Source organism: Carcharodon carcharias (genome assembly GCF_017639515.1).
Source record: "Carcharodon carcharias isolate sCarCar2 chromosome 35 unlocalized genomic scaffold, sCarCar2.pri SUPER_35_unloc_17, whole genome shotgun sequence".
Taxonomy (NCBI): Eukaryota; Metazoa; Chordata; class Chondrichthyes; order Lamniformes; family Lamnidae; genus Carcharodon; species Carcharodon carcharias.
In genome coordinates this window covers 87,498-114,348 of record NW_024470709.1, presented here as the reverse complement: position 1 = coordinate 114,348, position 26,851 = coordinate 87,498, and the positions used below count along the sequence as shown (strand labels likewise).

Genomic DNA, 26,851 nt, shown 5'->3' with positions numbered 1-26,851 from the left:
CAAGGTGAAGGTCAGTACGTGTGTGAGAGTGTGAGGGTGTGAGTGAGAGAGTGTGAGGGTGAAGGTCAGTGTGAGAGAGTAGGAGAATGAGTGTGAGGGTGTGAGAATGGGTGTGAGGGTGTGAGAACGAGTGTGAGGGTGTGAGAATGAGTGTGAGGGTGTGAGAACGAGTGTGAGGGTGTGAGAGTGTGAGAGAGTGTGTGAGAGAGTGTGAGAGAGTGTGAGAGAGTGTGAGAGAGTGTGAGGGTGTGTGAGAGTGTGAGAGGGTGTGAGGGTGTGAGAGTGTGAGAGTGTGAGAGTGTGAGAGTGTGAGAGGGTGTGAGGGTATGAGAGGGTGTGAGAATGTGTGAGGGTGTGAGAATGTGTGAGGGTGTGAGAATGTGTGAGGGTGTGAGAGGGTGTGAGGGTGTGAGAATGTGTGAGGGTGTGAGAATGTGTGAGGGTGTGAGAATGTGTGAGGGTGTGAGAGGGTGTGAGGGTGTGAGAATGTGTGAGGGTGTGAGAGGGTGTGAGGGTGTGAGAATGTGTGAGGGTGTGAGAATGTGTGAGGGTGTGAGAATGTGTGAGGGTGTGAGAGGGTGTGAGGGTGTGAGAATGTGTGAGGGTGTGAGAGGGTGTGAGAGGGTGTGAGGGTGTGAGAATGTGTGAGGGTGTGAGAATGTGTGAGGGTGTGAGAGGGTGTGAGGGTGTGAGAATGTGTGAGGGTGTGAGGGTGTGTGAGGGTGTGAGAGCGTGTGAAAGCGTGTGAAAGCGTGTGAGGGTGTGAGAGGGTGTGAGAGGGTGTGAGGTGGTGTGAGGTGGTGTGAGAGGGTGTGTGAGAGAGTGTGAGGGTGAAGGTCAGTGTGAGAGAGTAGGAGAACAAGTGTGAGGGTGTGAGAACGAGTGTGAGGGTGTGAGAACGAGTGTGAGGGTGTGAGAACGAGTGTGAGGGTGTGAGGGTGTGAGGGTGTGAGAATGTGTGAGGGTGTGAGAGTGTGTGAAGGTGTGTGAAGGTGTGTGAGGGTGTGTGAGGGTGTGAGAGAGTGTAAAAGTGTGAGGGTGTGAGGGTGTGAGGGTGTGTGAGGGTGTGAGAGGGTGTGAGAGGGTGTGAGAGTGTGTGAGAGGGTGTGAGAGTGTGTGAGGGTGTGAGAGTGTGTGAGGGTGTGAGAGTGTGTGAGGGTGTGTGAGGATGTGAGAGGGTGTGAGAGGGTGTGAGAGAGTGTGAGGGTGAAGGTCAGTGTGAGAGAGGAGAACGAGTGTGAGGGTGTGAGAACGAGTGTGAGGGTGTGAGAACGAGTGTGAGGGTGTGAGAACGAGTGTGAGGGTGTGAGAGGGTGTGAGTGTGTGTGAGAGAGTGTGAGAGAGTGTGAGGGTGTGTGAGAGTGTGAGAGGGTGTGAGGGTGTGAGAGTGTGAGAGGGTGTGAGGGTGTGAGAGGGTGTGAGGGTGTGAGAATGTGTGAGGGTGTGAGAATGTGTGAGGGTGTGAGAGGGTGTGAGAATGTGTGAGGGTGTGAGAATGTGTGAGGGTGTGAGAATGTGTGAGTGTGTGAGGGTGTGTGAGGGTGTGAGAGCGTGTGAGAGTATGTGAGAGCGTGTGAGGGTGTGGGAGGGTGTGAGAGGGTGTGAGGTGGTGTGAGAGGGTGTGAGGGTGAAGGTCAGTGTGAGAGAGTAGGAGAACAAGTGTGAGGGTGTGAGAACGAGTGTGAGGGTGTGAGAGGGTGTGAGGGTGTGAGGGTGTGAGAGTGTGTGAGGGTGTGAGAGTGTGTGAGTGTGTGTGAGGGTGTGTGAGGGTGTGTGAGGGTGTGTGAAGGTGTGTGAGGGTGTGAGAGAGTGTGAGAGTGTGAGAGTGTGTGAGGGTGTGAGGGTGTGAGAGTGTGTGAGGGTGTGTGAGGGTGTGTGAGAGAGTGTGAGGGGGTGTGAGGGTGTGAGGGTGTGAGAGTGTGTGAGGGTGTGTGAGAGAGTGTGAGGGTGTGAGAGTGTGTGAGGGTTTGTGAGGGTGTGAGAGGGTGTGAGAGGGTGTGAGAGTGTGAGAGTGTGTGACGGTGTGTGAGAGAGTGTGAGGGTGTGTGAGAGAGTGTGAGGGTGTGTGAGAGAGTGTGAGGGTGAAGGTCAGTGTGAGAGAGTAGGACAACGAGTGTGAGGGTGTGAGAACGAGTGTGAGGGTGTGAGAGGGTGTGACGGTGTGTGAGAGAGTGTGAGAGTGTGTGAGAGGGTGTGAGAGGGTGTGAGAGGGTGTGAGGGAGTGTGAGGGTGTGAGGGAGTGTGAGGGTGTGAGGGTGTGAGAGTGTGCGAGAGGGTGCGTGAGGGTGCATGAGGGTGCGTGAGGGTGGGTGAGGGTGGGTGAGGGGGTGTGAGGGTGTGTGAGGGTGTGTGAGGGTGTGAGAGGGCATGAGAGGGCATGAGGGTGAGGGTGTGAGGGCGTGGGTGTGAGGGCGTGGGTGTGAGGGCGTGGGTGTGATGGCGTGGGTGTGAGGGCGTGGGTGTGAGGGCGTGAGGGTGAGTGTGAGGGCGTGAGGGTGAGTGTGAGTGTGAGGGTGTGAGGGTGAGTGTGAGTGTGAGGGCGTGAGGGTGAGTGTGAGTGTGAGGGTGTGAGGGTGAGTGTGAGTGTGAGTGTGAGGGTGAGGGTGAGTGTGAGGGCGTGAGGGTGAGTGTGAGTGTGAGTGTGAGGGTGAGGGTGTGTGAGGGTGTGAGGGTGAGTGTGAGGGCGTGAGGGTGAGGGTGAGTGTGAGGGTGTGTTTGTGAAGGTGAGTGAGGGCGTGAGGGTGAGTGAGGGTGTGAGTGTGAGGGTGTGAGGGTGAGTGAGGGTGTGAGTGTGAGTGTGAGGGCGTGAGGGTGAGTGAGGGTGTGAGTGTGAGTGTGAATGTGAGGGCGTGAGGGTGAGTGTGAGGGTGAGGGTGAGGGTGTGTGAGTGTGTGAGTGTGAGTGTGAGTGTGAGTGTGAGGGTGAGGGTGAGGGTGAGTGTGAGGGTGTGTGAGGGTGAGGGTGAGTGTGAGGGTGAGTGTGAGGGCGTGAGGGTGAGTGTGAGGGTGAGGGTGAGTGTGAGGGTGTGTGAGGGTGAGTGTGAGGGTGTGTGAGGGTGAGGGTGAGGGTGAGTGTGAGGGTGAGTGTGAGTGTGAGTGTGAGGGTGAGGGTGAGTGTGAGGGTGAGTGTGAGGGTGAGGGTGAGTGAGGGTCAGGCCTTGACACCCCAATGATTGTGGCAGTGAGCCGGACGCAGGAATACAGACACTGAGTGAGGCAGGGCCAGGAGGCGATGCACGCTGCAGTCCAATAACCTTCGGGGAGGGGAGAACAGAAACGAGGTGCCTGAGAACGAGTGTGAGGCAGGTCCCCTCACCTTAACATCAAACTCCCAGACCATCCTCCAGAAATCTACCACCGTCTGTGGCAGAGGGCCCTGTGTGGCGATATAGTACCTCTCACCATCGACACCCTGGAGTGCGGAACACAGCAGAGGGTCACTCCAAACTCAGTACCACCACAAACAACATTCCTAGACCGAAATACGCTCACTGTGCTCTTGGAAGAAGAGCGGCAGCCATTTTGTGCACAGCAAGCTCCCACAAACAGCAATGTAATAATCAGCAAGTTGGTCGAGCAAAAAATATTGGCCTCAGGACCCTGGGTAGAACACCCCTCCTCCTCACAGCCCAGTGACTGCCACTCCCCGCTCCACAGTGGAACATGGGGTCTGTCACAATCACCTGTGGGGACACATAGTGGGGTAGTGGGGGCACGGGGAGGTTTAGGGTCACATCCCTGAATACAGTACGGCTCTCCCTCAGCTCTGACCCTCTGACAGTGCAGCGCTCCCTCAGCACTGACCCTCCGACAGTGCGGATCTCCCTCAGCACTGACCCTCCGACAGTGCGGATCTCCCTCAGCACTGACCCTCCGACAGCGCGGCGCTCCCTCAGCACTGACCCACCGACAGTGCGGCGCTCCCTCAGCGCTGACCCTCCGACAGCGCGGCGCTCCCTCAGCACTGACCCACCGACAGTGCGGCGCTCCCTCAGCGCTGACCCTCCGACAGTGCGGCACTCCCTCAGCGCTGACCCTCCCACAGTGCGGCGCTCCCTCAGCACTGACCCTCCCACAGTGCGGCGCTCCCTCAGCGCTGACCCTCTGACAGTGCGGCTCTCCCTCAGCACTGACCCTCCGACAGTGCGGCTCTCCCTCAGCACTGACTCTCCGACAGTGCGGCTCTCCCTCAGCACTGACCCTCCGACAGTGCGGCTCTCCCTCAGCACTGACTCTCCGACAGTGCGGCGCTCCCTCAGCACTGACCCACCGACAGTGCGGCGCTCCCTCAGCACTGACCCTCCGACAGCGCGGCGCTCCCTCAGCACTGACCCACCGACAGTGCGGCGCTCCCTCAGCGCTGACCCTCCGACAGTGCGGCTCTCCCTCAGCACTGACCCTCCGACAGCGCGGCGCTCCCTCAGCACTGACCCTCCGACAGTGCGGCGCTCCCTCAGCACTGACCCTCCGCCAGTGCGGCTCTCCCTCAGCACTGACCCTCCGACAGTGCGGCACTCCCTCAGCACTGACCCTCCTCCAATGTGGCACTCCCTCAGCACTGACCCTCCGACAGTGCGGCGCTCCCTCAGCACTGACCCTCCCACACTGCGGCGCACCCTCAGCGCTGACCCTCCGACAGTGCGGCGCTCCCTCAGCACTGACCCTCCGACAGTGCGGCGCTCCCTCAGCACTGACCCTCCGACAGTGCGGCGCTCCCTCAGCACTGACCCTCCGACAGTGCGGCGCTCTCTCAGCACTGACCCTCCCACAGTGCGGCGCTCCCTCAGCACTGACCCTCCGACAATGCGGCGCTCCCTCAGCACTGACACTCCGACAGCGTGGCGCTCCCTCAGCACTGACCCTCCCACAGTGCGGCACTCCCTCAGTACTGACCCTCTGACAGTGCGGCACTCGCTCAGCACTGACCCTCCGACAGTGCGGCACTCCCTCAGCACTGACCCTCCGACAGTGCGGCGCTCCCTCAGTACTGACCCTCCGACAGCGCGGCACTCCCTCAGCACTGACCCTCCGACAGTGCGGCGCTCCCTCAGCACTGACCCACCGACAGTGCGGCGCTCCCTCAGCACTGACCCTCCGACAGTGCGGCGCTCCCTCAGCACTGACCCTCCGACAGTGCGGCGCTCCCTCAGCACTGACCCACCGACAGTGCGGCGCTCCCTCAGCGCTGACCCTCCGACAGTGCGGCGCTCCCTCAGCACTGACCCTCCCACAGTGCGGCGCTCCCTCAGCGCTGACCCTCCCACACTGCGGCGCTCCCTCAGCGCTGACCCTCCGACAGTGCGGCGCTCCCTCAGCGCTGACCCTCCGACAGTGCGGCGCTCCCTCAGCACTGACCCTCCGACAGTGCGGCGCTCCCTCAGCACTGACCCCCCGACAGTGCGGCGCTCCCTCAGCGCTGACCCCGTGGGGAGTGTCCGTCCCGTACGACCTCCGACCTTCGGGCCGAGACCGAGACACCAGCTGGGGCCAAGGTTGGTTAGGAACATAGGAATTGGGAGCGGGATGTGGCCATTCAGCCCCTCTAGCCTGCTGCATCATTCAGCGGGACCCCGGCTGTTCTGAATGTGATCCAACGCCCCTTTCCTGTCCATCTTCCCCCACCCCCCACCCCCAATAACCCTCGGATCCCGGGCCTACTTCCTAGGCCTCTCTACCCCGGGGTTGGGGCTCGGGTGTGGGTTCTCGCTGTGCTTTGGTCGTATGACCCTCGGACTCTCCCACTCCGGAATGTCGAAGGCAGACGGGCGTGACGCCTCTCCCCCCACAATCGAGAGGCGGACGAGGGCAGTGGCTGAGGGGAAGGGCAGGCGGGTGCGAGGTCACCTTACCCGGATGAAGTTGGCGTTGATGTAGTCGGAATACCCTTCGTTCAGGAGCAGCTTCAGGGACACCCGAGTCTGGTCGACTGAGGAGAAACCGAAAAGACAGGAGGTCAGCTCAGCTGGGAGGCCCCATCCCATTTCAACGTGGACCTTGGCGCGATCAGACAGGCAGAGGGATGGTATACCTCAGGGGCCTTTAAACAGGCCCTGAGGACCGCTCGTCCGGACGCCCCCCTTTTGGCTTGGCGGCACCCGGTTGTAACACTGGCTTGGGAGGTTGGTAGAGGGGGTGGCGCAGGCATTGGTCTAAAACGCCAACGACACTGGCAAACCCGCCGGCCAGAGAAGCGGCCCTCTGGGATTGAACACCTCACTCAACAACCATCTCCAGCTGCTTCATCGATGACCTTCCTCCCATCATAAGGTCAGAAGTGGGGATGTTCGCTGATGGTTGTACAATGTTCAGCACCATTCGCGACTCCTCAGATACTGAAGCAGCCCATGTCCAAATGCAGCAAGACTTGGACAATATCCAGGCTTGGGGCCGACACGTGGTAAGGAACATTCACCCCACACAAGTACCAGGCAATGACCATCTCCAACAAGAGAGAATCTAACCATCGCCGCTTGATGTTCAATGGCATTACCATCACTGAATCCCCCACTATCAACATCCTGGGGGTTACCATTGACCAGAAACTGAACTGGACCCAGCCATATAAATATTGTGGCTACAAGAGCAGGTCAGAGGCTGGGAATCCTGCAGAGAGTAACTCACCTCCTGACTCCCCAAAACCTGTCCACCATCTACAAGGCACAAGTCAGGAGTGTGATGGGATACTCCCCACTTGCCTGGATGAGTGCAGCTCCCACAACACTCAAGAAGCTCGACACCGTCCAGGACAAAGCAGCCCCGCTCGATTGGCTCCCCATCCACAAACATTCACTCCCTGCACCACCGACGCACAGGGGCAGCAGTGTGTGTACCATCTACAAGATGCACTGCAGCAACTCGCCAAGGCTCCTTCGACAGCGCTGCCCAAACCCACCACCTCTACCACCTAGAAGGACAAGGGCAGCAGACACATGGGGAACACCACCACCTGCAAGTTCCCCTAGGAGCCCCTCACCATCCCGACTTGGAAATATATCGGCCGTTCCTTCACTGTCGCTGGGTCAAAATCCTGGAACTCCCTCCCTAACAGCACGGTAGGTGTACCTACACCACACAGGACAAAATCCTGGAACTCCCTCCCTAACAGTACGGTGGGTGTACCTACACCACATGGGACAAAATCCTGGAACTTCCTCCCTAACAGCACGGTGGGTGTACCTACACTACACGGGGACTGCAGTGGCTCAAGAAGGCGGCTCACCCACCACCTTCTCAAGGGGGCAATTAGGGGTGGGCAATAAACGCTGGGCCCAGCCAGTGACCCCCACATCCCATGAATGAATAAAAAGAGTTGTTATTTAGAGATTCCGCTATTTATACCTGCACAATGTGTCTAAAAGAATTCATTAGAAGGCCGGTTGTCTGAAATGTTCCATGGGAGCCAATATCGAAAGGAGAGCTTTATTTTCAAACCAATTGTGTCTTTTCTTCTCCTGGAACTTAAAACAACACTAAAATTTACAAAACAGGAGCAGGATTAGGCCATTCAGCCCCTCGAGCCTGCTCCACCATTCGATAAGATCATTGCTGATCTGTTGTGTTCCACGTTCCCATCGACCCAGGTAACCTTCGATTCCCTTGCCTGACAAGGACCTGTCTCCCTCGGCCTTAAAAATATTCAGTGACCTCCACCTCCACCCCCTCCTGAGGCAGAGAATTCCAAACTCGCACAACCCTCTGAGGGGAAAACATTTCTCCTCATCTCTGTCCTAATTTTAAAACACTTCCCCCCTAGTTCTGGACTCACCCACAAGAGGAAAATCCCTTTCCATGCCCACCTTGTCTCAAGACTGTTCAGGGTTTTGTGCACTTCAATCAAATCTCCCCCTCGCTCTTCTAAACTCCAGTGGGAACAAGCCCAGTCTGTCCAACCCTTTCTTCATCAGACAACCCACTCATTCCAGGTCTCAATCTAGTAAACCTCCTCCGAACCGCCTCCAACCCGTTTACACCCTTCCTTAAATAAGGAGACCAGAACTGCCCACAGTATTCGAGGTGTGGTCTCACCACTGCCCCTGTACAAGTGAAGCTTAACATCCTTACTTTTATATTCAATCCCTCTCGTAATGAAGGATAACATTCCATTATTCTTAATTACTTGCTGTACCCGCGCACCAACGTCTTGTGACTCATGCACTAGGACACCCAGATCCCTCTGCACCTCGGAATTCTGTAGCCACTCTCTGTTTAAGACACACTCTGCTTTTTTTTTATTCCCAAGTCAAGGGGACGATGTTCCTTCTTGGGTGGTAGGAACCTTTCTGGAAAACTCAAACCTGTTTGCGAAACCCTTGGCCCGCACCTGGATCTGATTTGTTATTCAAGGGCCAATGTCTGGACCGCATCAAATCACCGGACTCCCCACCCCCACCCCCGTCACCACAGACCCAGCCCAATGCCCATTTCCTGGGTTAACCACAAGGGCCATACAGGGTAAGATGTCCTTGTAGCGATTCTTCTTGGCGTTCTCTCTCGCCCTCCCGGTCTCCGCGCTCAGAGCCGACCAGTCACTGATCGAGGCCAGGTGCTTCTTAATGCTCTGCGGGAAGAGAAACACATGGCCCGTGAGTGAGTCTACGCTGAGGGGGGTGGTGTGCTTATGTAAAGGATCCCCGCTGCGTCCTGGGGGGGGGCCAATATCCATCCCTCAGTCAGCATCCAAAATAAAGAAGGGGGCGATCGCGGTGGGGGTGATTGAAGCATTGCTGTTTGTGGGATCTTGCTGTGCACGTATTGGGTTGCCACATTTCCTGTGTCCTAGCAGTGACCACACTCCAAAGATGTGAAGCACTTTGGGGCATCTGCTGTTCACAAAAGGCACTACGCAAATGCAAGTCTTTCCTTTGCGATCGACTGACTCGCTTTTCCCCCGTGCGACAGGATGCACATGCCAGGAAGGTTCACTTTTGATTGACCCTGAGCTTCCCTCACCCCTCTGCGCACCCCCTCCCCCCCTCAACAACCCAACGATCATTCTGACTCTCAGTGGGGCACAGGTTACAGACAGACGCTATGGTATTGGTGGTCTATTGGACCTAAGGGTGACTCACACAGCCCGACTCAAAGACACCCTTCTTTTTGCGGGGAGCGGGTGGGGGGGCGTGGGGGGTGAGGGGAGGGACTGCTGTATAGTAAATGTCCTTCTTCCCCTACCCTAACATGGGGCCGTATCATGGAGAAATGAGGAACCTCCTTTCTACAGATCTTGGTGGACAGGGCAATGTGATGTCTCCAATAGTCTGGGACTCAGGAGCACAATCTGTCTCCCTCACTGCATCTTTCCCTCTGTGTCTCTCTCTCTTGCTCTGCGCCCCCCTTTCCCCCCCTCTCTGCGCCCCCTCTCCCTGCACCCCCCTCTCCCCCCTTCTCCGCACCCCGCTCTCCCCCCCTCTCCGCACCCCGCTCTTCCCCCTCTCTGCGCCCCTCTCCCGCTCGCTCTCTGCCTCTCCCGCTCGTTGTACCCACTCTGCAAACTAGTCAGTCACTGTCATGGAAAGATTAGTAAGGCTGGAAGAGCATCGACTGAGCTCTCGACAAAACACCACCAAGCGGCTTCAGCAGAGGGAATGAAAGACCTAGATTTACAGAAAAACATCCACATGTACTGACAAACATCTGGATTTTCATGTATTTACATGGCTCTCTTTCCCAAAATTCCAGAATATATTCCTCGTTCTGTTTATTCAACAGTTTTACAGATTTGTACATGGAGGTCACTATTCTAGAACTGTGACCCAGTGAGTAACATCAAATAAATAATTTCATCCAGTCCACCCGATCAGAAGGACAACTGATTGTGCTACTTGCTATAAAGTTATCTGGAAGCTGTTGCAGGACACACAGTATTACATCGCCCTATTACACATGATCATACATGTTATTGCTCATACATGTCAAACAATGAGAAAACAGGACCATATTATTTTTGCTCTCTCATGTCAAATAAATCTGTAATTAGAAATGCAGAATTCTTATTCCCATCAACGCACCACGGTCAGTTTCAAAAGTAAATTGTTGGGGTTGGTGTCACAGGGCTGAAAGTCTATGTTGTGTGACTAATACTCCTGCACTGGCCCTGTGTATGCACACACGAGAGAGAGCGTGAGTGTGAGTGTCTGTGAGATAGCACGTGTGTGCACCTTTGAGAAAGAGAGCATGTGTGCGCGTGTATGAGAGCACGTACATGTGTGTGTGTGACAGCATGTGTGCATGTGCGAGTACACGTGAGTGTGAGAGTGAGTGTACGTGTGAGTGTGTGTGTGTACATGTGTGCGAGAGAGAGCGCACGAGTGCGTGCGAGAGAGATAGTGTACGTGTTTGCGTGAGAGGGAGAGAAAGTATGTGTGTGGGCAAAAGAGACTATACATGTGTACGAGAGAGAGAGAGCACGTAGGAGAGAGAGAGAGTGTATGTGTGAGAGAGAGAGAGAGAGAGTACATGTGTGTGTGGGTGAGAGAGAGGGAGTACGTGTGTGAGAGAGAGCGCATGTGAGTGTGTGTGCGTTATGTGCGACAAAGAGCACGTATCTGTGAAAGAGCACGTGTGTGGGGGGGGGAGGGGGAGAGAGAGAGAGAGAGAGAGAGAGAGAACATTGTCACGATCGCTGGGGATAGTGCACTGTAATATCAAACCTCACTGCTCCTCCGCGCCGCCACAAATGTGAAAAGTTTGACCAAATCACCAGATTAGCCCAATTCTACCTAACTTTAATTTAGGTTAATAGAATACGAGCGCCAGGTTTGTAAACTTGATAAGAAAATAACTGTTTATTGAACAAATTGTCTTTAACTAGTGGCAAAAGAAAGAAATATGAACTGCTAATTTCTAATTCTATAACCTGCACCCTATCTCTTCTTAAGTCCCTATACGCATAGATACGAGACACATAATACATACAAAAACATGGAATTTAAGGGCGGGATAAAACAGTTCAATAGTACCAGTTCCAGAGTACACGATTTGATGGGTTGATATGGATTGATGTATTCCAAATTCCTTTCAGGTTTTGATAACACGAGGTGTCCTTCCAGCACTTTCAGTATTTGGTTCACTGGCTGAGCACTTGCCTTTCAATGTCTTAAACAGTGATTTTCCCCTTTGCCTCTTGACAGGGGTTTTCAAAGAGAGAGCAGGTTATAGAAATATCAGGAGAGAAAAGCCAGCTAGCTATCACTGTAGAATTAATGGGATCTTCCGCACATGGGAGAGAGAGGTTTTAGGTCTTTTTCCTCTCAGGCTAGGAGCTATTCTGCTGCACTGCTCTCACACAAACCCTGGTCACCTGGTCAGGAGCCAATTCAAACATTGTTGCCAGGCAGCTGCTTTGGTCCAGGACTCCTTTCCAGCACCATCCTGTCTTTCATGGCACACTCTGTTGCAGGACTGCAACATTGTATATAACTGTCAGCCTGCTCCAGTGGATACATCTTTCAACCTGCAGCCATCATAATTTTAATCCACAGTCCGACAAAAAATAAAAAGCTCGTGTGTGCGTGTGAGAGAGAGAGAACAGAGAGAGAGTATACGTGAGGGTGTGCGTGAGAGAGTGTACGTGAGAGTGTGTATGAGAGAGGGTGTGTGTGAGAGAGAGAATGTGTGTGAGGGTGTGTGTGAGCCATAGACAGAGTATACGTGAGGGTGTGCGTGAGAGAGAGATTGTATGCAAGAGAGAGAGTGTACGTGAGTGTGTGTGAGAGAGAGAGAGTGTGTATGAGAGTGTGTACAAGAGAAGCTGCGTGTGAGAGGGAGTGTATGCGAGGGTGTGTGCGCGCGCAAGAGAGAATGTGTGTGTGAGGGTGTGTGTATGCATGCGAGAGAGAATGTATATGTGAGGGTGTGTGAGAGAGAGAGTGTACATGTGTGCGTGTGAGAGAGAGAGTGGACATGTGTGTGTGAGGGTGTGTGCAAGAGACAGTGTACATGAGGGTGTGTGTGCGAGAGAGTGTACGTGAGGGTGTGTGTGCGAGAGTGTACGTGAGGGTGTGTGTATGAGAGTGTATGTGAGAGTGTGTGCGCGAGAGAGAATGTGTATGTGAGAGTGTGTGTGCGCGAGAGAGAAAGAGAGAGTGTATGTGAGTTTGTGAGAGATGAAGGGTTCTCAAAATTCCCACATTTTTCATATCATCAACAAGGATATGATTTTTGGACTTTTACCTGAAACCAGACAGAGAGGAGACAAAATACGCATTCTTCCCTTTAAAACAACCAACATGAAACTAAAGCCCATCAAAATCTTGCAAAATAATCGCTACTAACTACAGGGGCAGGAAGACCACAATCAATGCAATTAAGCGAACCCATCAATACTCCACACATACAATGGCTTTCAGTTCAAGACTAGTTACGGGAGCAGGAAGACAATGATAAACATCATTCGAGCCCATTAAAAACAACGAGACAACAATCACCTGGGGAAGCCCACCAAAATCAAACAAAGAACTAACCTTGATTTGGAATGAGATAAGAATTTTTTTTAAAAAAAACAGGATAACTGGGCCAGGAGATCTGAAGTGAGCAGTTTTTGGGCAGGGACACAGAAAGGTGAGCAGTTTGGAAAGCTGACACAGGGCGGTGAGCAGTTGGGAGTGGTTGAAGCCGAGTTTAAGCAGGGAGGAGATCTGGAGGTTTTGCAGGCCCACAGGCAACATCAGGGAGAGGGGCACGGGGTGGCAGGCTCAACCGAAGACAACAAGGCCTCAACCCCCAGCCCTCCACCAAGATCGACCACCCACAACCGCGTCCTCCACCCAACTGAAGAACCTTCGCCAATTCCACAGACCAGGGCCACGTGGGGATGACAGGCCCCAGAGGACACAAAGAGCGTACCCCAAAACTGCAACCCGCTTACCTGGCTGGATTTCGACCGGTGAATGAACCCTGGGTTGGGGAGCTTGATCCCTGACCTCTCCTAGTTCAATTTAGTTAGGTTTGGGGGGTGGGACAAGGGTAAGGGGATTAGTAGTGTGATTTTCCCTCATTATGCCGTGTGTCTCCCCATTCTTAACCAAGTGTACTTTGTACGTCTGCATAATCTGTGTAATTCGAATGTTATAAATTCATTTGTGACTTCAATAAACACAGTTTTTTCTTACACCAAAACCAGTTGTCTGCTGCACTTTGTCACAATCCCCAAATAAATCCAAGGTCTAGAACCCAGGGAGTGGGAGCGATTCGGACCGCTCAGAGGTCAGAGGTGAAGCTGACACACACCACCACCCCCTACAGAAAGAGTGAGAGTGTGTGTGTGTGTGTGTGAGAGTGTATGTGAGTTTGTGAGAGAGAGAATGTGTGTGTTTGTGTGTGCACGCGCGTGTGTGTGAAAGAGTGTACGTGAGTTTGTGTGTGTGTGTACGTGAGTTTCTGTGAGTGTGTGTGTGTGCACGCGCGTGTGTGTGTGAGAGTACATGAGTTTGTGTGAGAGTGTGTGTGTGCACGCGCGTGTGTGAGTGTACATGAGTTTGTGTGTGTCTGTGTGTGTGCATGCACGTGTGTGTGTGAGAAAGAGTGTACATGAGTTTGTGTGTGTGTGTGCACGCGCGTGTGAGAGAGTGTACGTGAGTTTGTGTGAGAGAGTGTGTGCGCGCACTCGCGCGTGTGTGTACGTGAGTTTGTGTGTGTGTGCACGCGCGTGTGTGTACATGAGTTTGTGTGAGAGAGAGTGTGTGTGTGTGTGAGTGTACATGAGTTTGTGTGAGAGAGAGCGTGTGTGTGTGTGTGCACGTGCACGTGTGAGAGAGTGTACGTGAGTTTGTGAGGGAGAGAGTGTGTGTGTGTGCACGCGCGTGTGTGTGAGAGTACATGAGTTTGTGTGAGTGTGTGTGTGTGAGAGTGTACATGAGTTAGTGTGTGTGTGCACGCGTGCGTGTGAGAGAGTGTACGTGAGTTTGTGTGAGAGTGTGTTTGTGTGTGTGCACGAGCGTGTGTGTGTGAGTGTACATGAGTTTGTGTGAGAGAGTGCGTGTGTGTGTGTGTGCACGCACGTGTGTGTGTGTATGTGTGTGTGTGAGAGAATGTACGTGAGTTTGTGTGAGAGAGAGAGAGTGTGTGTGTGTGCACGCGCGTGTGTGTAAATCAGCCAACCTGGTAGTGTCCTAACTTAAGAGAAAAAACATGCTGAGAGCAGATTTTGTGGCACTTTGTTTTAATTTCACGTTTACAGCATGTGTAGTGCTTTCCTTTTGCCTCACAATTTAATTCACTGCCATTCCCTTCAAGGAACTTCTGCACCTCTTTCCGACAGTATTTCCATTTCTCCCGTTTCCTGTCCTCTCCAGCTCCCACCTGCTCCCACCACACCTCGTTCCTCAGTGACTGTCTCCGTCTCCGACTTACCCACGTGGATTTCAACCGAAGTCCCACCCCTCTTGTTTCGAACCCACCCAGGATTACAGGTATCTCCGGGACGTTCAACGCTCCTCGGACTGCTGTTCCCGTTGCATCCTGAGATCCACACTCAGTGCCATGCGCCGCCACGTGAACACACTCGACCTCTCCCTCCAGCAGCACCGCCGTACCCTTTTTCAAAGCTGCGCGTGCCCCCAGTTTCATTTTATCCTTCGGCTCATCCAACGCCTCAACAAGAAACTTTTTCTCTTTCTCTCAAGTGCTAAGGAACGCAAGCTACAACAACTCATCGACACCAACACCCATCTAGGACCCTCCACCCCAGCCTGTTCCTCCGTCCCCACCCTTTCTTCCAGTCCCAACCCCAGCCGTGTATTCACTATACCCCCTGACCTTCCCCTCTCCGATGCTGAACGTTCAGTGCTCAGCAGAGGACTTAGTTTCATACCCTTGCGCCCTCACCTCAATGAATTTCGGGCTCGGCATGATACTGAACTCTTCTTCCGCCGTCTTCGTCTCCGGGCTCACTTCTTTGGGCAGCAGTCCTCTCCCCATTCAACGGATCCTTTCACCCATCTCCAATATTCCCCCTCCACCTGGACCCCTCCCTCTGGATTCTTACCTTCTCTTGATCTTTTCATTGAGAACTGTCGGCGCGACATTAGTCGTCTCAATTTCTCTGCTCCTCTCACCCATTCTAATCTCTCTCTCTCTGAACTTACTGCACTCCATTCTCTCAGGTCCAACCCTGACATTGTCATCAAACCCGCTGACAAGGGTGGTGCTGTTGTTGTCTGGTGCACTGACCTCTACCTCGCAGAGGCTGAGCGTCAACTCGCAGACACTTCCTCCTACCTCTCCCTGGACCATGACCCCACCACTGAACATCAAGCCATTGTTTCCAGGACCGTCACTGACCTCATCTCCTCTGGGGATCTCCCTCCCACAGCTTCCAAACTGATAGTCGCCCAACCTCGGACGGACCGCTTCTACCTCCTACCCAAAATCCACAAACAGAACTGTCCTGGTAGACCGATCGTCTCAGCTTGCTCCTGCCCCACAGAACTCATTTCTCATTATCTTGACTCCCTTCTCTCTCCCCTTGTCCAGTCCCTTCCCATCTACTTCCAGGATTCCTCTGACACCTTACGTCACATCAACAATTTCCAGTTCCCTGGCCCCAACCACTTCTTCTTCACCATGGACGTACAATCCCTCTACACCTCCATCCCCCACCAGGATGGTCTGAGGGCCCTTAGCTTCTTCCTCGAACAGAGGCCCGAACAATCCCCATCCACCACTACTCTCCTCTGTCTGGCTGAACTTGTTCTCACACTGAACAATTTCTCCTTCAACTCCTCTCACTTCCTCCAAATAAAAGGTGTGGCTATGGGTACCCGCATGGGCCCCAGCTATGCCTGTCTCTTTATGGGGTATGTGGAACATTCCTTGTTCCAGTCCTACTCCGGCCCCCTTCCACAACTCTTTCTCCAGTACATCAATGACTGCATCGATACCGTTTCATGCTCTCGTCTGGTCCTAGAACAATTTAAGGATTTGGTTTCCAATTTCCACCCCAACAGGCTTCAACAGGGCTCATTAATCTAGTTTGGGGCCTAACCAAGGCTTCATAAAGGGTCAGAATTGACTTCCCTGCTTTCGTACTCATTCGTTTAACTCTTGATAGAATCATTGAATGCTTAGGGACCAAGGGCAACTACTAGGGGCCTAAGGCCTGCTAACCGCCCATTCTGTTGCCACCTACCCGATCCTGCATGTCAAGGGTTAAAACTGAACACAGGCCATTGGCACCGAGACAGAAATCGCTCCTCGTTCAACAAACGACTTCTCACATCTGGAAAAACCGGCCGATCAAGGTAGGAGAACGTTCCGGAAAGTCAACAGCCCGTTGTCATGACGAGCACCCTGAGCTCAGGTACTCCGGCAGCGAGCGCCAGGGAAGGCGCACACGGCTGCCAATGTAGGAGAGGCCCTGTCGGCGCAAAGAAAGATCCCAAAACACAGCCAGGAGGCAAAAGCGACTGACCCTCTGACAGTGCGGCGCTTCCTCAGCACTGACCCTCTGACAGTGCGGCGCTCCCTCAGTACTGACCCTCCGACAGTGCGGCACTCCCTCAGCGCTGACCCTCCCACAGTGCGGCGCTCCCTCAGTACTGACACTCCGACAGTGCGGCGCTCCCTCAGCACTGACCCTACCACAGTGCGGAGCTCCCTCAGCACTGACCCTCCCACAGTGCGGCGCTCCCTCAGCACTGACCCTCCGACAGTGCGGCGCTCCCTCAGCGCTGAACCTCCGACAGTGCGGTGCTCCATCAGCGCTGACCCTCCGACAGTGCGGCGCTCCCTCAGCACTGACCCTCTGACAGTGCGGCGCTCCCTCAGCGCTGAGCCTCCGACAGTGCGGTGCTCCCTCAGCACTGACCCTCTGACAGTGCGGCGCTCCCTCAGCACTGACCCTCTGACAGTGCGGCGCTCCCTCAGCGCTGAACCTCCGACAGTGCGGTGCTCCATCAGCGCTGACCCTCCGACAGTGCGGCGCTCCCTCAGCACTGACCCTCCGACAGTGCGACGCTCCCTCAGCACTGACCCTCCGACAGTGCGGCGTTCCCTCAGCACTGACCCTCCGACAGTGCGGTGCTCCCTCAGCACTGACCCTCCGACAGTGCGGCGCTCCCTCAGCACTGACCCTCCGACAGTGCGGCGCTCCCTCAGCACTGACCCTCTGACAGTGCGGCGCTCCCTCAGCACTGACCCTCTGACAGTGCGGCGCTCCCTCAGCGCTGAACCTCCGACAGTGCGGTGCTCCATCAGCGCTGACCCTCCGACAGTGCGGCGCTCCCTCAGCACTGACCCTCCGACAGTGCGACGCTCCCTCAGCACTGACCCTCCGACAGTGCGGCGTTCCCTCAGCACTGACCCTCCGACAGTGCGGTGCTCCCTCAGCACTGACTTTCCGACAGTGCGGCGCTCCCTCAGCACTGACCCTCCGACAGTGCGGTGCTCTCTGCACCGTCCCTCCGACAGTGCGGCGCTCCCTCAGCACTGACCCTTCGATAGTGCGGTGCTCTCTGCACCGTCCCTCCGACAGTGCGGCGCTCCCTAAACACTGACCCTCCGACAGTGCGGCGCTCCCTCAGCACTGACCCTCCGACAGTGCGGCGCTCCCTCAGCACTGACCCTCCGACAGTGCGGTGCTCCCTCAGCACTGACCCTCCGACAGTGCGGTGCTCCCTCAGCGCTGACCCTCCGACAGTGCGGCGCTCCCTCAGCACTGACCCTCCGACAGTGCGGTGCTCCCTCAGCACTGACCCTCCGACAGTGCGGTGCTCCCTCAGCGCTGACCCTCCGACAGCGCGGCACTCTCTCAGCACTGACCCTCCGACAGTGCTGTGCTCCCTCAGCACTGACCCTCCGACAGTGCGGCACTCCCTCAGCGCTGACCCTCCCACAGTGCGGTGCTCCCTCAGCACTGACCCTCCGACAGTGCGGCGCTCCCTCAGCACTGACACTCCCACAGTGCGGTGCTCCCTCAGCACTGACCCTCCGACAGTGCGGCGCTCCCTAAACACTGACCCTCCGACAGTGCGGCGCTCCCTCAGCACTGACCCTCCGACAGTGCGGCGCTCCCTCAGCACTGACCCTCCGACAGTGCGGTGCTCCCTCAGCACTGACCCTCCGACAGTGCGGTGCTCCCTCAGCACTGACCCTCCGACAGCGCGGCACTCTCTCAGCACTGACCCTCCGACAGCGCTGTGCTCCCTCAGCACTGACCCTCCGACAGTGCGGCACTCCCTCAGCGCTGACCCTCCCACAGTGCGGTGCTCCCTCAGCACTGACCCTCCGACAGTGCGGTGCTCTCTCAGCACTGACCCTCCGACAGTGCGGCGCTCCCTCAGCACTGACCCTCCGACAGTGCGGTGCTCCCTCAGCACTGACCCTCCGACAGTGCGGTGCTCCCTCAGCGCTGACCCTCCGACAGTGCGGCGCTCCCTCAGCACTGACCCTCCGACAGTGCGGTGCTCCCTCAGCACTGACCCTCCGACAGTGCGGTGCTCCCTCAGCGCTGACCCTCCGACAGCGCGGCACTCTCTCAGCACTGACCCTCCGACAGTGCTGTGCTCCCTCAGCACTGACCCTCCGACAGTGCGGCACTCCCTCAGCGCTGACCCTCCCACAGTGCGGTGCTCCCTCAGCACTGACCCTCCGACAGTGCGGCGCTCCCTCAGCACTGACACTCCCACAGTGCGGTGCTCCCTCAGCACTGACCCTCCGACAGTGCGGCGCTCCCTAAACACTGACCCTCCGACAGTGCGGCGCTCCCTCAGCACTGACCCTCCGACAGTGCGGCGCTCCCTCAGCACTGACCCTCCGACAGTGCGGCGCTCCCTCAGCACTGACCCTCCGACAGTGCGGTGCTCCCTCAGCGCTGACCCTCCGACAGCGCGGCACTCTCTCAGCACTGACCCTCCGACAGTGCTGTGCTCCCTCAGCACTGACCCTCCGACAGTGCGGCACTCCCTCAGCGCTGACCCTCCCACAGTGCGGTGCTCCCTCAGCACTGACCCTCCGACAGTGCGGTGCTCTCTCAGCACTGACCCTCCGACAGTGCGGCGCTCCCTCAGCACTGACCCTCCCACAGTGCGGTGCTCACTCAGCACTGACCCTCCGACAGTGCGGCGCTCCCTCAGCACTGACCCTCCCACAGTGCGGTGCTCCGTCAGCACTGACCCTCCGACAGTGCGGCGCTCCCTCAGCACTGACCCTCCGACAGTGAGGCGCTCCCTCAGCGCTGACCCTCCGACAGTGCGGCTCTCCCTCAGCACTGATCCTCCGACAGTGCGGTGGTCCCTCAGCACTGACCCTCCGACAGTGCGGCGCTCCCTCAGCACTGACCCTCCGACAGTGCGGCGCTCCTTCAGCACTGACCCTCCCACAGTGCGGCACTCCCTCAGCACTGACCCTCTGACAGTGCGGCACTCCCTCAGCACTGACCCTCCGACAGTGCGGCGCTCCCTCAGCACTGACCCTCCCACAGTGCGGCTCTCCCTCAGCACTGACCCTCCCACAGTGCGGCTCTCCCTCAGCTCTGACCCTCCGACAGTGCGGCTCTCCCTCAGCAATGATCCTCCGACAGTGCGGCGCTCCCTCAGCACTGACCCTCCGACAGTGCGGCGCTCCCTCAGCACTGATCCTCCGACAGTGCGGTGGTCCCTCAGCACTGACCCTCCGACAGCGCAGCGCTCCCTCAGCACTGACCCTCCCACAGTGCGGCGCTCCCTCAGCATTGACCCTCCCACAGTGCGGCACTCCCTCAGCACTGACCCTCTGACAGTGAGGCGCTCCCTCAGCCCTGACCCTCCCACAGTGCGGCTCTCCCTCAGCACTGACCCTCCCACAGTTCGGCTCTCCCTCAGCACTGACCCTCCCACAGTGCGGCACTCCCTCAGCTCTGACCCTCCGACAGTGCAGCACTCCCTCAGCTCTGACCCTCCGACTGTGCGGCGCTCACTCAGCACTGACCCTCCCACAGTGCGGCGCTCCCTCAGCACTGACCCTCCGACAGTGCAGCTCTCCCTCAGCTCTGACCCTCCGACAGTGCGGCTCTCCCTCAGCACTGATCCTCTGACAGTGCGGCGCTCCCTCAGCACTGATCCTCTGACAGTGCGGCGCTCCCTCAGCACTGACCCTCCCACAGTGCGGTGCTCCCTCAGCACTGACCCTCCGAGAGTGCGGCGCTCCCTCAGCACTGACCCTCCCACAGTGCGGCTCTCCCTCAGCACTGACCATCCCACAGTGCGGCGCTCCCTCAGCACTGACCCTCCGACAGTGCGGCGCTCCCTCAGCACTGACCCTCCCACAGTGCGGCGCTCCCTCAGCACTGATCCTCCGACAGTGCGGTGCTCCCTCAGCACTGACCCTCCGACAGTGCGGCGCTCCCTCAGCACTGACCCTCCCACAGTGCGGCGCTCCCTCAGCACTGACCCTCCCACAGTGCGGCACTCCCTCAGCACTGACCCTCTGACAGTGCGGCACTCCCTCAGCACTGACCCTCCCACAGTGCGGCTCTCCCTCAGCGCTGACCCTCCCACAGTGCGGCGCTCCCTCAGCACTGATCCTCCGACAGTGCGGCGCTCCCTCAGCACTGATCCTCCGACAGTGCGGTGCTCCCTCAGCACTGACCCACCGACAGTACGGCACTCCCTCAGCGCTGCCCTCCGACAGTGCGGCGCTCCCTCAGCACTGACCCTCCCACAGTGCGGCTCTCCCTCAGCGCTGACCCTCCCACAGTGCGGCGCTCCCTCAGCACTGATCCTCCGACAGTGCGGCGCTCCCTCAGCACTGATCCTCCGACAGTGCGGTGCTCCCTCAGCACTGACCCACCGACAGTGCGGCGCTCCCTCAGCACTGACCCTCCGACAGTGCGGCGCTCCCTCAGCACTGATCCTCCGACAGTGCGGCGCTCCCTCAGCTCTGACCCTCCCACAGTGCGGTGCTCCCTCAGCACTGACCCTCCGAGAGTGCGGCTCTCCCTCAGCGCTGACCCTCCCACAGTGCGGTGCTCCCTCAGCACTGACCCTCCGACAGTGCGGTGCTCCCTCAGCACTGACCCTCCGACAGTGCGGCGCTCCCTCAGCACTGACCCTCCCACAGTGCGGCGCTCACTCAGCACTGACCCTCCGACAGTGCGGCGCTCCCTCAGCACTGACCCTCCCACAGTGCGGCGCTCCGTCAGCACTGACCCTCCGACAGTGCGGCGCTCCCTCAGCACTGACCCTCCGACAGTGAGGCGCTCCCTCAGCGCTAACCCTCCGACAGTGCGGCTCTCCCTCAGCACTGATCCTCCGACAGTGCGGTGGTCCCTCAGCACTGACCCTCCGACAGTGAGGCGCTCCCTCAGCGCTGACCCTCCGACAGTGCGGCTCTCCCTCAGCACTGATCCTCCGACAGTGCGGTGGTCCCTCAGCACTGACCCTCCGACAGTGCGGCGCTCCCTCAGCATTGACCCTCCCACAGTGCGGCACTCCCTCAGCACTGACCCTCTGACAGTGCGGCACTCCCTCAGCACTGACCCTCCGACAGTGAGGCGCTCCCTCAGCCCTGACCCTCCCACAGTGCGGCTCTCCCTCAGCACTGACCCTCCCACAGTGCGGCTCTCCCTCAGCACTGACCCTCCGACAGTGCGGCACTCCCTCAGCTCTGACCCTCCGACAGTGCAGCACTCCCTCAGCTCTGACCCTCCGACTGTGCGGCGCTCCCTCAGCACTGACCCTCCCACAGTGCGGCGCTCCCTCAGCACTGACCCTCCGACAGTGCGGCTCTCCCTCAGCTCTGACCCTCCGACAGTGCGGCTCTCCCTCAGCACTGATCCTCCGACAGTGCGGCGCTCCCTCAGCACTGACCCTCCCACAGTGCGGTGCTCCCTCAGCACTGACCCTCCGAGAGTGCGGCGCTCCCTCAGCACTGACCCTCCCACAGTGCGGCTCTCCCTCAGCACTGACCATCCCACAGTGCGGCGCTCCCTCAGCACTGACCCTCCGACAGTGCGGCGCTCCCTCAGCACTGACCCTCCCACAGTGCGGCGCTCCCTCAGCACTGATCCTCCGACAGTGCGGTGCTCCCTCAGCACTGACCCTCCGACAGTGCGGCGCTCCCTCAGCACTGACCCTCCGACAGTGCGGCGCTCCCTCAGCACTGACCCTCCGACAGTGCGGCACTCCCTCAGCACTGACCCTCTGACAGTGCGGCACTCCCTCAGCGCTGCCCTCCAACAGTGCGGCGCTCCCTCAGCACTGACCCTCCCACAGTGCGGCTCTCCCTCAGCGCTGACCCTCCCACAGTGCGGCGCTCCCTCAGCACTGATCCTCCGACAGTGCGGCGCTCCCTCAGCACTGATCCTCCGACAGTGCGGTGCTCCCTCAGCACTGACCCACCGACAGTGCGGCACTCCCTCAGCGCTGCCCTCCGACAGTGCGGCGCTCCCTCAGCACTGACCCTCCCACAGTGCGGCTCTCCCTTAGCGCTGACCCTCCCACAGTGCGGCGCTCCCTCAGCACTGATCCTCCGACAGTGCGGCACTCCCTCAGCACTGATCCTCCGACAGTGCGGTGCTCCCTCAGCAGTGACCCACCGACAGTGCGGCGCTCCCTCAGCACTGACCCACCGACAGTGCGGCGCTCCCTCAGCACTGATCCTCCGACAGTGCGGCGCTCCCTCAGCTCTGATCCTCCCACAGTGCGGTGCTCCCTCAGCACTGACCCTCCGAGAGTGCGGCTCTCCCTCAGCGCTGACCCTCCCACAGTGCGGCTCTCCCTCAGCACTGACCCTCCGACAGTGCGGTGCTCCCTCAGCACTGACCCTCCCACAGTGCGGCGCTCACTCAGCACTGACCCTCCGACAGTGCGGCGCTCCCTCAGCACTGACCCTCCCACAGTGCGGCGCTCCGTCAGCACTGACCCTCCGACAGTGCGGCGCTCCCTCAGCACTGACCCTCCGACAGTGAGGCGCTCCCTCAGCGCTGACCCTCCGACAGTGCGGCTCTCCCTCAGCACTGATCCTCCGACAGTGCGATGGTCCCTCAGCACTGACCCTCCGATAGTGCGGCGCTCCCTCAGCACTGACCCTCCCACAGTGCGGCACTCCCTCAGCACTGACCCTCTGACAGTGCGGCACTCCCTCAGCACTGACCCTCCGACAGTGCGGCGCTCCCTCAGCACTGACCCTCCCACAGTGCGGCGATCCCTCAGCACTGACCCTCCCACAGTGCGGCTCTCCCTCAGCACTGACCCTCCGACAGTGCGGCTCTCCCTCAACACTGATCCTCCGACAGTGCGGCGCTCCCTCAGCACTGACCCTCCCACAGTGCGGCGCTCCGTCAGCACTGACCCTCCGACAGTGCGGCGCTCCCTCAGCACTGACCCTCCGACAGTGAGGCGCTCCCTCAGCGCTGACCCTCCGACAGTGCGGCTCTCCCTCAGCACTGATCCTCCGACAGTGCGGTGGTCCCTCAGCACTGACCCTCCGACAGTGCGGCGCTCCCTCAGCACTGACCCTCCGACAGTGCGGCGCTCCCTCAGCACTGACCCTCCCACAGTGCGGCACTCCCTCAGCACTGACCCTCCCACAGTGCGGCACTCCCTCAGCACTGACCCTCCGACAGTGAGGCGCTCCCTCAGCCCTGACCCTCCCACAGTGCGGCTCTCCCTCAGCACTGACCCTCCCACAGTGCGGCTCTCCCTCAGCACTGACCCTCCGACAGTGCGGCACTCCCTCAGCTCTGACCCTCCGACAGTGCAGCACTCCCTCAGCTCTGATCCTCCGACAGTGCGGCGCTCCCTCAGCACTGACCCTCCCACAGTGCGGCGCTCCCTCAGCACTGACCCTCCCACAGTGCGGCTCTCCCTCAGCTCTGACCCTCCGACAGTGCGGCTCTCCCTCAGCACTGATCCTCCGACAGTGCGGCGCTCCCTCAGCACTGACCCTCCCACAGTGCGGTGCTCCTTCAGCACGGACCCTCCGAGAGTGCGGCGCTCCCTCAGCACTGACCCTCCCACAGTGCGGCTCTCCCTCAGCACTGACCATCCCACAGTGCGGCGCTCCCTCAGCACTGACCCTCCGACAGTGCGGCGCTCCCTCAGCACTGACCCTCCCACAGTGCGGCGCTCCCTCAGCACTGACCATCCGACAGTGCGGTGCTCCCTCAGCACTGACCCTCCGACAGTGCGGCGCTCCCTCAGCACTGACCCTCCGACAGTGCGGCGCTCCCTCAGCACTGACCCTCCCACAGTGCGGCGCTCCCTCAGCACTGACCCTCCCACAGTGCGGCACTCCCTCAGCACTGACCCTCTGACAGTGCGGCACTCCCTCAGCGCTGACCCTCCGACAGTGCGGCGCTCCCTCAGCACTGACCCTCCCACAGTGCGGCTCTCCCTCAGCGCTGACCCTCCCACAGTGCGGCGCTCCCTCAGCACTGATCCTCCGACAGTGCGGCGCTCCCTCAGCACTGACCCTCCCACAGTGCGGTGCTCCCTCAGCACTGACCCTCCGAGAGTGCGGCGCTCCCTCAGCACTGACCCTCCGACAGTGAGGCTCTCCCTCAGCGCTGACCCTCCCACAGTGCGGTGCTCCCTCAGCACTGACCCTCCCACAGTGCGGCGCTCCCTCAGCACTGACCCTCCCACAGTGCGGCACTCCCTCAGCACTGACCCTCTGACAGTGCGGCTCTCCCTCAGCACTGACCCTCCCACAGTGCGGCACTCCCTCAGCACTGACCCTCCCACAGTGCGGCGCTCCCTCAGCACTGACCCTCCCACAGTGCGGCGCTCACTCAGCAGTGACCCTCCCACAGTGCGGCGCTCCCTCAGCACTGACTCTCCCACAGTGAGGCGCTCCCTCAGCACTGACCCTCCCACAGTGCGGTGCTCCCTCAGCACTGACCCTCCCACAGTGTGGCTCTCCCTCAGCACTGACCCTCCGACAGTGCGGCTCTCCCTCAGCGCTGACCCTCGCACAGTGTGGCTCTCCCTCAGCACTGACCCTCCGACAGCACGGCGCTCCCTCAGCACTGACCCTCCGACAGTGCGGATGCAGGATCACACACTGTAACCTCACAGGGTGGGCTCCTCACCTTGAAGGGGGAGTGAGTGATATCGGTTACTTCTGGTCCACTCGTTCCAGGTCCTTGCTGCTGATGTACGTCTCTATGAATCTCAGGGGTTTCTGTATCTCTGGGTGAGCCACCATTACCGCCCCTCAGGCTCCTGCTTCCCCGACTCTTGGTCTGGGGGGCATTGGTGTTGGATCTCGCTCTCTCTCTCTCTCTCTCCTTCCCTCTCTCTCTCGATCTCTCCCCAGTTCTCCCTGTCTCCTCCCCCTCCCTGCCCCCTTTCTTCGCCTCCTCTCTGACCCCCCCTCACTGTCTCCACCTCCTCTCCACCTCGCTCCCTCCATCCCTCCGTCTTGCTGCCTCTCGCCACTTCCACCTCGCTCCTCCGCCTCCCCCTCCACCTCACTGACCCTCCGCCTCCCTCTCCACCTCACTGACCCTCCGCCTCCCTCTCCACCTCACTGACCCTCCGCCTCCCCTCCACCTCACTGACCCTCCACCTCCCCCTCCACCTCACTGACCCTCCACCTCCCCCTCCACCTCACTGACCCTCCACCTCCCCTCCACCTCACTGACCCTCCGCCTCGCTCCACCTCCCCCTCCTCACTGACCCTCCGCCTTGCTCCACCTCCCCCTCCACCTCACTGACCCTCCACCTCCCCCACCACCTACCCCTCCACCTCACTGACGTCTGCCTCGCTCCACCTTCACCTCACTGACTCCCCACCTCGCTCCACCTCCCCCTCCCCCTCATTGACCCTCCCCCTCGCTCCCCCTCCCCTCCACCTCACTGACCCTCCACCTTGCTCCACCTCCCCCTCGACCTCACTGACTCTCCGCCTCGCTCCACCTCCCACTCCACCTCACCCTCCACCTAAATGACTCTCCGCCTCGCTCCACCTACACCTCACCGACCCTCCGCCTCACTCCACCTCCCCCTCCAACTCACTGACCCTCCACCTCCCCTCCACCTCACTAACCCTCCGCCTCATTCCCCCACCCCTCCTCCCCTTCTCCATATCTCGCTCCCCCTCCCCCTCCGTCTCCCTCCCTCTTCCCCCCGTCTTGCTCACCCTCCAACTCCCCCTCCTCCATCTTCTTCCCCCTCACCCCACCTCTGCCTCGCTCCCCCTTCCCCCATGCTCCTCCTCCCCTTCGACCTCCCCTCGCTCCCCCTCCCCTTCCTCCCTCCACCTCCGTCTCACTCCACCATCTTGCTCCCCCTCCCATTCCCCGTCCCACTCACTCCTCCGCCCCCTCCCCTTCCCCCTCTGTCTCGATCCCCGGTTTCTGGGCCCTCTCGCAGCTGGTCAGGCAACACACACACGCGAGACTTCTGCATTTACCAGCCCTGTGCACTCAGCAAATGTCTGGAAGCAAAGTGCTGAGCCAAGGTGTTAATAAAGCTGTGAATAGCGAGTTTAACCAGAGCGAGGGATAGTTTACAACAGCGATTCTCATCGAGATACAACACCAGAAGCAGCACAAAGCAGAACCACCATCCAGTACATTACACCCTGCACAATATCCACTTACTCAACAACGGGCTACACTGTCCCCATCAAACACTCCCAGGACAGGTACAGCACGGGGTTAGATACAGAGTAAAGCTCCTTCTGACCATCTGACAGTGCGGCACTCCCTCAGTACTTATCTTCTGACACTGTTGGAGGGTCAGCGCTGAGGGAGAGCCGCGCTGTGGGAGGGTCAGCGCTGAGGGAGAGCCGCGCTGTCGGAGGGTCAGTGCTGAGGGAGCGCCGCACTGTCAGAGGGTCAGTGCTGAGGGAGCGCCGCACTGTGGGAGAGTCAGTGCTGAGGGAGTGCCGCACTGTCGGAGGGTCAGCGCTGAGGGAGCGCCGAACTGTGG

General features: G+C 58.7%; 1 protein-coding gene across 1 annotated transcript in view; it reads right to left on the bottom strand.

Moving 5' to 3' along the window:
* Positions 1-3,315: 3,315 nt before the first annotated feature.
* The window catches only part of LOC121274198 (tyrosine-protein phosphatase non-receptor type 18-like), a gene marked incomplete at its 3' end in the record, with an annotated part of 29,730 nt that continues 6,194 nt past the window's right edge, over positions 3,316-26,851 (bottom strand). Inside the window, exons 2-4 of the mRNA XM_041181399.1 lie at positions 8,448-8,556; positions 5,849-5,925; positions 3,316-3,411 (exon numbers count right to left, since the gene is read on the bottom strand). Coding sequence (XP_041037333.1) covers positions 3,316-3,411; positions 5,849-5,925; positions 8,448-8,556 — 282 coding nt within the window. The remainder of the gene's footprint in view (positions 3,412-5,848; positions 5,926-8,447; positions 8,557-26,851) is intronic.